Source organism: Hibiscus syriacus, unplaced genomic scaffold (genome assembly GCF_006381635.1).
Source record: "Hibiscus syriacus cultivar Baekdansim isolate YM2019G1 unplaced genomic scaffold, ASM638163v2 tig00006570_pilon, whole genome shotgun sequence".
NCBI classification, from domain to species: domain Eukaryota; kingdom Viridiplantae; phylum Streptophyta; class Magnoliopsida; order Malvales; family Malvaceae; genus Hibiscus; species Hibiscus syriacus.
This window is the reverse complement of record NW_024062102.1, coordinates 484,628-499,350: the sequence shown is the minus strand read 5'-3', so window position 1 is coordinate 499,350 and position 14,723 is coordinate 484,628. Positions and strand designations below refer to the sequence as shown.

Below are 14,723 nucleotides of genomic sequence, written 5' to 3'. Positions count from 1 at the left end.
TTACGAAGCAAATTCGAGATGGGGGTTGCTATCGTAGCAAATCCTTTAATAAACTTGCGATAGTAAGATGCAATGCAAGAAATCCTCGCACTTCCTTGACTGTGGTAGGTATCGACCAAGCTCGTATTGCCTCAACCTTAGCGGGATCCACTACCAATCCTTCCCTTGAAACTATATGCCCCAAATATTCAACAGTGGTCTGTCCGAATGTACACTTACTACGCTTTGCGACAAAACCATTTTCTTGCAACCTTTGTAGCACCTGTCAAACATGGTCCAAATGTTCCTGCCAATTTTGACTGTACAAAATAATATCATCCAAAAACATTAAAACAAATTTACGTAGAAATGGTCGGAAGAGATCGGTCATTATTGCCTGAAAGTGGATGGCGCGTTAGTTAAACCAAACGGCATAACGAGAAACTCATAATGTCCTTCATGAGTCCGAAAAGCTATTTTTGGAACATCTTCTGCTTTAACTCGAATGATGATAGTCGACAAGTAAATCCAGTTTTGAAAAGAATTATGAATCACCCAACTCATCAAAGAGTTCATCGACTGTGGGAATCGGACATTTATCTTTAATGATGACTGCGTTTAAAGCACGGTAGTTAACACAGAACCGCCACGTACCATCTTTCTTCTTTACAAACAGCACTGGCGAAGAAAATGGGCTATTGCTCTTATGAATCAACTGGTGTTCAAGCATGTCTCGGACTTGTCGTTCGACTTCATCTTTCTGAAAATAGGGATATCGGTAGGGTCTCACATTCACTGGTTTGTTCATAGGTTGTAAATGAATAGCATGGTCATTTTCTCGAATAGGGGGTAGACCGTGATGAGCCATAAAAATATCAAATTCAACCAATAGTTTGTCATGTCATCTGGTTCAACTTTGCTTTCCATCGTTAGTCCCATATCCATTTGTAAACAATAATAGGCAGCCACAACCATAGTGTCTTTAAACGACGTAAGGATTGTAATTGGATCGGTTGGGAGCCAACCCTGTTTCCCTTGCCAACAATGCTCCTTGTTCTCTTGGTGGAATTGAAATCGAAGTGTAGAAAAATCCATAGTCACCGGTCCGAGAATAGCCATCCAAGCAACCCCTAACACCATTTCAGTACCTTCTAACGGACACATAGAAATCAATAATCAATTCAGTACCTTGAACTCGTAATTTAAGATCGCGCACACATCTCTTATTTTGTAACTTGTCACCATTTCCCACCAGGACCCTGAAGTTTAGTGTTGATGTCACATTCAAACCCAAATGCTTTGCCACACGGGTCTGGACAGAGTTGTATGTACTACCCATCAATCAAAATCCGAACGGTCGGCCTTTAATCTCCCCGTCACACGTATGGTATTAGGAATGAAACAACCTGCAAGAGCGTTAAAGGAAACTAAAGATTGTTCACGTACAAACATCGTCGGAGTCTTCTAATTCATCGCCGTCATTCGCGTGTACCTATGATCGTTTCTTGGTGTTCATCCTCAAGTTCATTATCTAGCAAGAATAACTGAGGATCCTTGTATTTGTGACCCGGAACAAATTTCGCATCACAGTAATAACTCAACCCCTTCTCACGTCGAGCTTGAGCTTCAGCCGCCGAAATTCTGCGAGGTTGCATAAGATTATGAGAGGTCGTATGATTTTCTGATTGAGGTAATCGGCCAAGATGTGCTTTAGACCCAGAAGGAAACGAGGTGGGGTTTGGTAGTATAGGACGGTAATTTTGTACCCGGTACCCGACCTAATGGTTCCTGTCTCAAGAAATTTGGCTTCATGAAATTTGGCCAGCGCAATTACTTCACTCATAGAGGTGGATCGATAACCCAACACCTCATGCTTGATATCTGAACGGAGCCCAGACACAAAGCATTATGTCAGAAAATCATCAGAAATGTTATTTGTACGCAAGGCAAGGTCTTCAAATCGGGTTTGATATTCGTCCACGTCGTTGTTTGGAAAAGCTTAGAAAGTTGCCCTTCCGGTGACTCGATTTCCATCACCATGAATCGTCGAATCGCTCCAACCAAATGTTGCCAAACTACCAGTTACCGCTGTCGTTGCATCCAACGAAACCATTTCTTGGCTATGCCTTCCATTATGAAGGATGCCATGGTTACGCGATGGTGGTTTTCAGTGCCATAAAACTCGAAGAAATCATTTGCCGATGCAAGCCACTCCTCTGGGTCCTTACCATTAAATATAGGTAACTCCACCTGAACTGGTTTGGGTGAGAAAGGAAATACGTCATCGGATTCCACTTTCATTTTTGCCTTGCCTCTGGTAACCACGATTTCTCTGAACCGTCACTATCGCAAGAAGTGGTTGTCGGAGCTCCTAACTGTGCAGAAAACACTGTTAACTGGCGAGCCAAATCCTGGAGGGTTCGTTGTGTGGTCGCATTCCATTTCTTCTGATCCTCCGCCTGAGATTGGAGAGAAACCAAAAGTTGGTCCTGGCGAGCACTCGTTTCCTGCAAAGTTTTGATAGCTTTTGTGTTAGTCACCATATTGTGCAAGCTCAAACGAGAGCACCAAAATGTTATGTACCAGTAACCAGAAAGAGAATATAAGAATAGAAAAGAAGAATAGGCAGTAGATTAAGAAGCTTTTTTAAAATATTTCAGGATTACAGATATCTTTCACGTTTCACATGCTCTCTTATTTATAATTTTAATCCTTAGATTCCTTAGAACCGGACAAAATTGGTTAAGGGTTGGGGCGTCCTTTTTTCTCTCAAGCTTCTGCGCAATATTCGGTTGTCCTTGGTGGTCGTTTCTTGGTTGCCAACTCCCTCTATAGTAACGCTCTCATTCCTTGTATCGGCTAACTATACCCTTTCCTTGACAGAAGCATTGGAGATGCCCTAAGACAAAATCTTCGCATGCAAATTGCCAAACGCATAATGTCCAATAAATAAAAAGAAATCAGTATTTGAAGGCTAACCTCTTCCAGCTGCGATTGCAACACACCACCCGCAAAACTACACATTTCTTCATAAAATTTAGCCTATGCTTTGGACCCCCCACCATCTTTTAATCCAACGCCTCAGATTCATCCCTTGCCTTAAAATAAAGATAAAAAAACGAACAGACAAATCCCGTGACAGCTGTAAACAACGTGAGACCAATCATGTTGCTCTGTTTTTGCCACGTCATCTTTCAGATGGTTGGGGCTGTGAGTGACCCCATTCACCATCTCTTTTATAGTTGGACACCAATCCTCCTTCCAAATTAAATCATTCGTTAGGATATAAATCTCAATGAGATTTAATTATATCTAATCAAAAATCATTTATATTTAAATTTATTATTTAAAAATTTATTGAGGGTTATCAGTTCGCAATAGTAAAATGAAATATTCATTTTAGGATTTCATATTTATGCATCTATGTTTACAGGTAAAAATGGACAAAACTCAACTCGATTCATAAATTTTACAAATTCGACTCAAAATTTTTTAAATTTGAGTTTAGTTATAAAATAAAACTAGAATGACTTCAAATTTTAGCAATTAGTGAATGATTTTTTAAGTTTGAGTTGAGTCCCTCAATTCTACATAATATATGAATAAATGTATATGTATATCGTGTATGCTTATAAAAAATTATTTAAATTAAAAGCAAGCGTACTATAATATTATAAATATTTATAATTAAATTTAAATATAAATTCGCTCAAATCGAATTTTTAAAATTCAATTTTAAAAAAATTAAATAAAGTTTGAGTTATAAAATAGGACTCGTCAACTCAAATAACTCGAAATTTTTTAACTCGACTCAACTTAACTCGATTGAATACTCATCTTTATTTACAAGATATGATTGCTGGGGGTAATGTTTGGAAACTTCCATGTTCTCCAACAGTGCAATGTGTATCTTTGGTCAATTATTAGGTTGGTTGTGAAATGAGGTTTTTAAGCAATGAACTTTTTGTTTACAAATTGGATTTAATGCATTTGCTTAATGAAGTAATTAAGGATCAATGCCAACTTAATTAAGATGGGATTCTAACATCCATGTTGTGGTGCTGAGTTACTTCATTACCCTCAACCCATTACCAAACAGTGATTGCATTTCATTCTTTTCTATTTGCACTTTCTATAAATGCATCTTTAATATTTAATGATTAAAATCTTTATAATTTTACTATCAAATATATAATAAATACATGTTTAATATTTTAAAAAAATATTTAAACCCCATTCAAGAAAAATAATAATTAAACCTCATTGATTGTACCATGCCACATGCTACATTGTTGCTTCAACCTTCCAAAACTCCAACGCCCACTTCTCGACTTGTCATTTTCTTATTCCATACTTTCAATTTTAATGTCAAATAAATCATTTTTTATTATTATTAAATTGTATCATTTTTTAATAATATATGATAATTATAAATAACATTATCACACTTTGTATATATAACTTTTGAAGTTAGATCCTCTAAGTGCGAATAATATTCTTTCTTTTCACCACTAGGTGAATTCTTTAGATTGTATCATTTTAAATATATAAACATAACATCTTTAACAAATATTTAAAAATATTAATATTACATGTTGATGTACAAAATAAAATTTTGATATATTTATATATATATTGATCGAAACTTACTTTAATTGATATTATTATATAAAAAAGGATTGTTAGAAATTTTTCTTTTTTGAATCTGTTATACTCATAAAATAAGCAATTAAAAAAATAAAAGTATACGATAAAGATGGTTAAGCTATCCTACCGTTCATAAGTGAAACTCAGTTTTACGTGATAATTTTAAAATAATTTAAAATATGAGTCAATAATTGAAATAAGAAGGAAAGAGATTTTGCAGGTGAAATGTTATCCCGAATTTTGACAATAATTGACCCAACATTTACCCCAAACACATTATTTTATGGAATTCAGTAATGCTGAAAATTCTCTTTGATTCATCCCCTCCATTATGATTCTAGTTCGTAATGGAAAGTTAAAATCTTGAACCCCAATATCCACAGATTGGTGGCAATACAGTCATTTAGCTTTCCATTTCATCAATCTTCCTATCCAATTCATTGAAAAACTCAACCTTTAACCTCAAAATATAGAACAGAGCCAGTCTATCTCTCTCTCTCTCTCTCTCTAAACATTATGAAAGCCAACCCCTGTATGAAACAGATTGTCCTTAAGCCTCTAAATCGAAAACCCAGTTTCGATTTATAGCTTTTAGTTTCTGGTTTTGTAACTTCTTTGTTTATCTTTCAAAGTTCCTTTTTCTTTTGTTTGTTGTTCACTTGTTTTCAATTCAGTGCTTTCTTCATTTGTTTCGTTTTCCAAGCTCTGCATTCAGCTCTTTGAGTCTAAACTCTTGAAAGAAAGGTAATTTCTTTATAAAAATCAATAATAATCATTGGTTTCTTGTCTTTTCGAGTTTATGCGAATTCTGTCTGGTTATGTTCGTAAATGTTTAATTCTTTTATATCAGTGTTGTCTTCTACTCATTTGGCAGAGAATTTAATTGTATAATTTCAGCTGGATCTTTGTTCAATTGGTGAGATGGTTCTCATTTCGTGTTTTGGTTATATTTAACTAGATTATGTGGTTTTTGAGGAAAGAATGTGAGAAGGGAACTATATGTCATTTAGATTCAGTACAAAGACCAGTCATTAAAGCTAGATCTTGCTTGAATTCTCTAGTCTCATAGTCAAAATTTAGCACTGTCATTGATTTGTTGGATTTTTGCAGAAAAACCCTTCGCTTTTTTGAGGTTTTAAGTTGATGCCGATGACCATGACTTGATTTTAGCAGGAATTTTTCTCCCTTAGCTGTAGAATGGAGTCTGAAAAACGGGATATCAATGGAGGAAGAGATCTTGTCAGTGGAAAAGCAGATGGTGAAGAATCGTTGCAGAAGAAAAGAAAAAGGAAGCCAATGCTGAAGGGGCTTCAAATTTGAATGAAGATCCGAAGCAGCAGGGAACAAAATCTGAAGGCAAGGCAAGTAAAGCTCCTGCAAATGTCTCTAAGAGTCAAATTCAAAAACCTTAAAGGTACCATTCATCCATTCGAGCTGTTTTATTGTGTTGATCACTTGTATAATTTCTTATAGCTCTAGATGTTCCCTTATTTTTCTCTATATTTTGTTTTGTACTTGTCTATTTCAATGTGTAGGAGCCTGGTGATCTGAGTGATGGAAATGCAAAGAACATTAAGGTGACAAAGGATAAACCTAATCTGAGAAGTGCTGTTCCGGTCACTCCAAATCAGAGGCTGTGCTGTGCTGTCCCAGAGTCTTTCATTTCCTGCTAGAAGAGTCCATGGCGACGCTCCTGTGAAGAGCCTTGATGGATATAAGGAGAAAGCTGATCCCAAACATGCCCAGGAGAAAAGCTCAAAAGTTCACGGCTCTTCTTCCAATGGATCAGTTCTTTCATTGTCTCGTTTGAGTCTTCCCAAGAGGCGGGGATCCGTCCATTTCGACTCAAAGAATGCAAATGGTGGTGAAGCTACTAGAAGGACTACTTTGGCATCTTTGCCTAGCAATAAGCAATCTGTGGTATGAATTTGTGATATCATCAGTTTCTATTTTCCTTTCCTCTTTTTGGTTTTCTAAATGGCTCTTTTGGTTTCATCTTGTGTTTGCTTATCAGCCTGCAAAATCTGGTCCCGGTAATGCGGCTGCTAAGTCCTCTTCATCGTCTGAGTAAGTTAGTTGCCATATCATCAGTCAGATGCACTGTTTACCCCTCTACTTTGGTTGATACTTATAATGCATTTATATATTCATGGTAAATTTTCTCAAAACTTGGATGCGGAATAGATCTCTTTGTTCCTTTGAACATTCCAACTCCCTGCAAATAATATTAAAAAGCGCAGGGTTGGAAAATAACGGATGGGAAACAATTATATAACTCAAAAATTTATTTCTGCGTATTTAATTATAGTGTGATTAAATCCTGTATGATTGCAGATCAGCTGATTCCAAGCCAATAACAGCTGCAGCACTGAGCAAAGAGGAGGAGGATGCTCATTCCACTACTTCGTACCGACATTACTTTTAACTTATTTTTGCAATGCAAAAATTTTACGAATCACTCTCGTTTTATTGATGTCTGTGATTTTTGGTCGTGATTATTAGCAGTGCCACTTCTCGTAGCACTAGGAGGAGCAGTGGGTCAGGATTCACCTTTAGGCTCGAGGACGTGCTGAAAAGCGGAAGGAGGTTGGGAATATCCATCGATCTGTTACTTCCGGTAGCCTTAATTACATTCATTTTATAATGATTGTTCATGAACTTTTCCTCCAGTTTCTTTCAAAGCTAGAAGAGAAGATCCATGCTAAGGAACTTGAAAGAATAACCTGCAGGCAAAATCAAAGGTCTTGGCGATGACCTCGTAACTATTACTTGAATGAACATATTTTTCTACTCTATCAAGTATTACTTTTTCCAAGTTTTCTGCTTCAATCCATTCTATCTCGTTGTTTCATTAATTTTTAGGTTTGTTGCATTGTGCAGGAGAACAGGAGGCAGAAATCAAGCATTAAGGAAGAGCTTGGCTTTTAAAGCAACACCGATGCCAAATTTCTACAAAGAACCTCCTCCAAAGTTGAAATAAAGAAGGTAATTTGTTTGTTTCTTCTTTTCGTTATTAATATTTCATGCTGGCATGTTCTCCTGTTCGAAGCCACATCGGCCTTAGGATACTTGGGATATGCCTATTATTTTATATTGTTTGATAATTTTTCTTTTTGTAGTATGATGCTGATAATTGCTAATCCTATACTGTGAACTTTGAATTGTTTACCCCTATACCGTGAACTAGTAGGAACAACTTTCTCAATTATTATTTATTGGTTTTCTTTTGAAGGTTGTGAAAATGAATGGTGTCTAGATAGAAGCGCTGTAGGCGAAGAAAATACTTAAAATGTTGCAGTGTTTGATTCAAGTTGATAATGCTTTAGGATATGAGGTGGCTTTGCTTGATCAAGACATTAGTCAGAATAAGATTTTGTGCTTCTACTTATCCTTGACACATGGTAAAAATGATGCATTTTTTCAGTAAACCTGAGCACTTTATCTGTTGATCGAGCACTTCAGCACGATCAATTCCCCACTTAATCAGCTTCCCATGACGACGATTTTCTTTTTGAAACTATCTAATAGATGACATTGGCAGATAACCTGGATAATGGGCAAATGTACAAATTGTACTTAGAAATAGATCAAGATTATCATCTTACAGCATTATGTTTCTCTTCTAATTCATTGTGGTATCTCATCTATACTGTAATGTCTGATATCTTCTGTTATCGTCACAGATACCAACTACGCGTGCAATATCCCAAAGCTTGGAAGGCACAAGAGTGGCACTGCTGCAACGAACAACCATTCAGAAGATGGTTCGGTGTTAGCCCATCTTTGAACCAAGAACGTAACAGTTCAACCAAAAGAACTCAAACCGATTGTAATGAAGATACTGTTGCTTCCAAGAAGACTGTAAAGAAACCCCAACCGAAGATTCAATCCAAGGAGACCACCAATCCAAAGAAAAGCTCGGAAAGTCGAAACCGAAAACAAAAAAGGCGGAGAACCCTGTGCAGGATGCTTGTGTTGGGAAGCCTGAAGAAACCAGAACCTTCCCCAATCTGAGGAAGCTGTAGCTATAGCAGAAGAAATAAACCCTGCTCAGAATGGAGGGACAATTCCAAGTTTAGCCAACACGATGTAATGCCCCGTCAAGTCACAGTCGGAGGTTGAAGATCAGGATTCTATGGCCTTGTGTTAATAGCTGCAATTTTTTACTTGTTAATCTCCATGTTTCATGCTGTTGTGAATAGTATTTGTAAGTTGATCATGACATTTTTTTTGGAGGGTTATTATACACATTATATAAGTTATATATTCATCAACAGGTTATTGCAATCATATTTTCTTCATTAAATTCAACTGAAAGTTCTTGATATGATTTGTATCTGACATGAACATTTGCTCAATCTTTTTGCTGGTAACCGATATCGGTGCATTAGATGGGTGATGATATTCTGGGAAATTCATGTTTTCATTCTGGGATTAGTTAATGAACAAGTTGGAGCCAGAGATGGAGGTAAATTGTGCGAATTTTATTGGAAAATAGTATACAGATCTTTTAAGGAACTACAGGGCCAATAATGGGTGGGTTGTTTTGATATAGACAAGTTTTTTTTATATTGGTAATGGATGCACAGTCGATGTGAAATGGAAATTATTATTGAATCATATGTCTTCCAAACTACAACTTTGATCTCAGTCTATCCATGCTGCTCTCTTTATCCATTTAAACCAATATCTAATGGATGGGCTAAAATGTTGCAATGTAGGATATTTGGAAATTTCTCAGTAGCAATTGAATTTTCATTATGTTAACCAAGAAAATACATGTTTCTCGAGAAAATCCAAGATTACAATATTGGATTGTTATTCAATTCTGGGGCTTGAGAAGGACTTCTCCAAAATCCAGTCCCAAAACTTTTGCCACATCTCTTTTTCCAGTTCATTCGCAGCTTTCTCAGTCTCTACACACCCGAAAATTTCTTCCACACCATCCACTGCCGGAATCTCAAAACCCTCATTATGGAATCCATCATGACTCCGCTGATTCAAACCCTTTTCCGGCAACTTCCGCTGCCGTATCCGATGGAGAGCACGGCGAAATAGGCCTGCGGGGATCTTGTAAATTGCTAAAACTAAAAAGTTGGCTATCGTCAAAGGGCAACAGCAACAAATAGCCGCACACTCGGCTGTCGCGCCCCCCAAACCTCTCCGAAAGTGGCTCTCTCCATGGAGGTGCTCCTTCTGGGGCTTCTGCCGCCGACGCTGGAGAGCAGAGAAGAAACGGGTTGGCAGCCATGATCGCCGTCGTCGAACTGAAGTTTGGTCCATGAGGATTCTATGACTGGAGATTGTTTGATGGACAGAAAAAATGGTGGAATAGTCTTTGGTTTATATGTGCTGTCACCAGTTTCAGTTCTGTTTTCCGTCTTGCAACGATGCAACTGTAATATATTTTACACACACACAAGAAACAATCACAAAAGCTTGTTTACTTTCTGTTTGAACCTTATCATTCTGGAATCCACAAACTAGAAGAATAAAAGAAGTAAATAAACTGTAGTTTTTGCTGCATGAAAAACACGAGAGAAAACTGAAGCTTAGAAAATGGGAAATATCCATCTTCTCATTTCAGGTGTAATCTCCAACTCTAACTCAAGCGTGCTGCTTCCATTGGAGTCGATCTTCAAATAAAGATTAAAGGATAAATAAGTAAAAACAAGACCCAATATTTATATGAAAACAAGACTTTCGAGGATACTATTCACATTAATTTATTTAATTTTAATTCATGTTTTTTTTTTAATTTAACTATGAAAATTATATAATAATATTATAAACACTCCAAATAATCAAATGAGATTTTACGAATGATGCATAAATTAATAATAAGATCTAACATATTCAATAATTATTACTTGTGCAAGAACTAAAATCATAAAATTTAAATAAATATAATTAATTAAATATAAAAAACAAATTTATACAAACTCACGATAATATATCTGGAAGAAAAATAATTAATGCTCTCAAAATGAGAACTCGGATCATCAAGATGGATAGATGATAATGGATTAATGGAGAATTTATTCAATTCATATAGGAAATTAAAAATTTCACTTCTTTTTTTATATAACTAATATTGATGAGAACTTCATTATTATATAGATATCTCATTAGAATTAAAAAACGAATTACAACAAATAATATATGAATAATAAGGAGAGATATGAGGATAGTAAAAATAAAGGAAAAGAAAGAGAAACCAGATTTCATCCCATAATGAAAAGAAGAGAGAATACTCAAGAAGTGAAGAGAAGATGGGTGAAGAAGCTTGAAGCAGGCGGAACACCACCCCGTACACGATCCTCAGCCCCATTTTTGGATGTTGAATCTTAGATCTCATCTGCTTTTCTTCTCTGCAATTTAAGATGGAGCATGTGGATTGGGTAAGATGATATGCTTCCACTAATTAAATATATATAGATTAATTCGATACAAATAAGTTAATTAACTGGAAATATTTAAATATATTATATATTAAGCTCAAAGCTTGAAATTAAACTTTTGTGACCTAATTAGATCTTAACCCAATTAAACTTTCAAAAGATTTCAGTACAATTAATTTAGTTTTAACTAATTTAATTTATCAATGATCGAATTAATTGTTTGAACACTCCAAATTATAACTATAAAATTTTACGTAAGTTAATCTCTCGAGGAGATGAAGTGATTCAAGATGTTTTAGGAGTTGACTGCTAAAATTATATTTGTCAATGACTTTTAAACATAAATATCTTTTCGAAAATTGAAGTGATTCAAATTAAGCAATAAAAAATTGAAAATGACTCTTAAATAAAAGACATATGTTTAATAATGAATGATTAAATTTTAATAAATTATATAACATTAAAAGAGAAAATATAAAAATTTGAAAATAATAACATACTATAAGTATAATTTGTTAATATTGTTTAAAAACTAAATTTCCAGGGTTTTCATTTTTCACAACATAAAGCATTTCCCTCTACTTTCCTCTTTTCAATTTCCAGTTTGATTTCTCTATTTTATTCCACATTAAGAAAAATATAAGAAATATCCTTCTTTCAGAAAAAAAAAATCGGTTACTTTTTAATTTTATTATCCAGTTGTTATGAAATTTCAAAATTTAAGACTATGATTCTTTCACCACATAATTACTGTGTTATTTATCTAAGTACTGTTTATTCAATCCGTATTAATATATCTATTTTGCATAAAATTCCAACATATGCAAAGGATCCACCACTGCATATACTAAATTCCACGTGCATGGTTAATTTACAATACAGGAGAGAGCATTGACAAATTCTTCAAGGTAAAAAAAAAACACCCAGAAAACAGCTCGAGATGCATCCCATTTTGCGGACTCCTGATCCTCGGTAACTTCAGTTCTGCAACACTGAAGTCCAAGCTTTCAAGATCATCCTTGAAATAATGGCAATCCCAAGCTTTCAACAATGAAGCTTCATTCTTCGCAATGAGAGGTAAGCCAAGAAACGGTAGCCGAAAATCATTGCAACCAAGGCACCAACTTCATTCAACCCACTGTCTGTTTTTATGCCGTTTACTGTAGGCAGGATGTCTTGGTATTGTACCTTTAGAAGAAGCTTGTATGTGATAGTTGAATGACATGTATCGGATCCAGGATATGAACACTGGTACTTTCTGCAACATCCAAGAATGACGACAGTATGAGAATTCCCGTGCAGTTCTTCAAAATTTCGAGCAGAGATTCGGTTGCTTACCTTAACAAAATAGCCACCAGCCAGCATGAAGGTCATCACAGTTACTGAAGCCAAAGTGGTAGCTCTCTTTAAGTCCATTAGTGGCACCAATGGCTAGTCCAAGACCCTGCAAAAGTGACCAATGTTCATACCTTGGATTTTAAACAATTGTTCAATTTCATGGTTTCCATGTACAAGGAGCATACCTGGGCAGCAACAATGCAGAGAAAAACCGTTAGCATAGTGAGAAAGAAGGAGTAGCACTCAGTCTCAAGCCTGCCATGAAATAGACTACCAGAAGGAAAAGTACTGGTAATATCAGATCAAGTGGAAGGTCACTTGTAGTCCTAGCTAGAAAATACGCGCTCAATCGGTACATGTCGGCTGCTCTTTCTTTACCAAGCATGGCTCTTTCTTGAGGGAATGTGAAGATTGCAGTGAAAACGGGAAAGAAGCCCCAGAAGACAGATATGAAGAACAGTAGCCCTGCCTGCATTGTTCCAATGTTCCATTGATGCGAGTATAATTAACTTTCCTTTTGATGTCAAGAGGGAAAAAATGGATTTTTACCTGATCTTGACGACCTCTGGTAGTTTTACTGTCTGATTGCCACCATAGTAATCCCAAGATGATTGCTGTTGAAAGAACTTGTGTGATCCTCAACCAGCTGAAATAATCATGCCTTCGTTCTTTGATCCCTCTACAGATAAGATGCAATACTGCTGCCACCAGCTCTCGCACCCCATTGCCGCTTTGACGAAGACACTTTCGACTTCAGCTCTTCATCTAATGGAAGAGGAGCCATAAGTTTCCTCTTCTCACCATCTGCAACTCTCGACTCATAGGCCTCCACAAGATACTGTTTTCAAGTGAAAGCATGTCATTAAGACATTATTACAATCAACTAAGCATAGTACATTAATACACCCCAAAAAGCAGTCCATATTACCTTAGCTTCCCTCAGATTTATAGTCATAGAGCTCCACTTGTACTGAAAAAGAAAGAACGAAAGGTTCTATATCGGAAAGTTTAGAGTTGAATTGAAGTTTACCTCATGAACAGCTGCTAGTGGAGGCTTGCCGTTTCTGAATTCGGCTTCGGAATTCCCCATTTGAACTTTGTCCTCGAGCTCTGATGGCACAGAATATCAGTTATGTTCCCATTTGCAAGGTCAAGCAGAAACTCTGAAGGGTTCATTGCAATTAGAGGGGAACAGCCAATGGATGAAAATAACCATTGCTTCTGAAGCTTTCCCAAAGTAGAGTAAACTGCCTTTCCCCAGAAGAATCAATTTGTCAAATTTGTGAAACAGTCTACTTGATGGCTGGTGGATTGTTGTTATCACTGTCTTCCCAACCTGCCATTACAGGTGAAGATACTAAAAACTGAATAAAACCATGTTTTGTTTCACTGTTCTGAAAATGTTTTTTGAAATGACAGGCATTGGCTTAAAGGAATTTTGACTGTGGATGTCAAAACTCAAACCTCAGCTATGTCTTGTAACGTTTGAATGGTTCTTAAAGCAGTTGTTGAATCCAAGCCAGAGGTTGGTTCATCAAGAAACAGAAGAGAAGGGTTGATTATGATTTCATTGCCAATACAAACTCTTTTCCTTTCCCCACCGGACACGCCTCGGACGAACGATCCACCGATCATGGTGTCTTGACATCTGCATTATCATCATTTCAAGACCAAGCATGTCACATAGTCTGAGATTCAATACCAATACCAGAGAGTTTACCTTTCCAAGCCTAACTCGTGAATCACATCAACGGCTCGCTTTTCCTTCTGCTGTTTCGTTAGTACTTTCGGCAGTCGCAGGCGGGCTGCATATGTCAATGTTTCCTTCACCGTAAGGTGCTGAAACAACACATCGTCCTGTGTCACGAATCCTATCCTGCCATACATTATTAAACGTTATTCATCCAATGTTCTTTAAACAAGGCATGATGAACTAAGTTTGAGATTCTTACCTGCTTTTAAGAAACTTGGAATAAGGTTGATCATTATACATAACCTGAATTAACCGTCCTCCGAGCAGATTAAGAAGTGTGTCTTCCCACTACCTGAAGGTCCCATAAGAGCCAAAACTTCCCCGGGATTTGCAGAACCTGAGATCCCATTCAAGATATCCCTCTTTTCAGAACTTGTTATTCCTTTGATAATCACCTTGTAGCTCACATCTGTGAACTGCAGTTCCAAGACATGAAATTGAACATATTATATTAAAAAACATAAACATATTCTCATGTAATAACAATATTTCCCCATCAAAAGCAATCAAAACTAAAACTTCAAAATTATATATATCAGATATTCCATACCCTTCTTTCCTCATGAAATTGTGCTTCAGATGGTTGTTTATGCAACTTTCTAAAC

General features: G+C 36.3%; 1 protein-coding gene, 1 long non-coding RNA gene and 2 pseudogenes across 2 annotated transcripts; 1 reads left to right on the top strand and 3 right to left on the bottom strand.

The window, feature by feature from the left end:
* Positions 1 to 5,236: 5,236 nt before the first annotated feature.
* Positions 5,237 to 8,913, top strand: LOC120200755 (annotated as a pseudogene).
* Positions 8,914 to 9,444: 531 nt separating this feature from the next.
* LOC120200754 lies at positions 9,445 to 9,909 on the bottom strand. The gene has a single exon (XM_039201513.1). The coding sequence runs from the start codon at positions 9,907 to 9,909 to the stop codon at positions 9,445 to 9,447; it is 465 nt and encodes a 154-aa protein (XP_039057444.1).
* Positions 9,910 to 11,860: 1,951 nt separating this feature from the next.
* LOC120200816 lies at positions 11,861 to 14,699 on the bottom strand. Its single transcript, XR_005523605.1, has 2 exons — positions 14,669 to 14,699; positions 11,861 to 12,068 (listed from the first exon to the last, which is right to left on the bottom strand). It is a non-coding gene; the product is annotated as an uncharacterized LOC120200816 (long non-coding RNA).
* LOC120200814 lies at positions 11,975 to 14,232 on the bottom strand (annotated as a pseudogene).
* Positions 14,700 to 14,723: the final 24 nt, after the last annotated feature.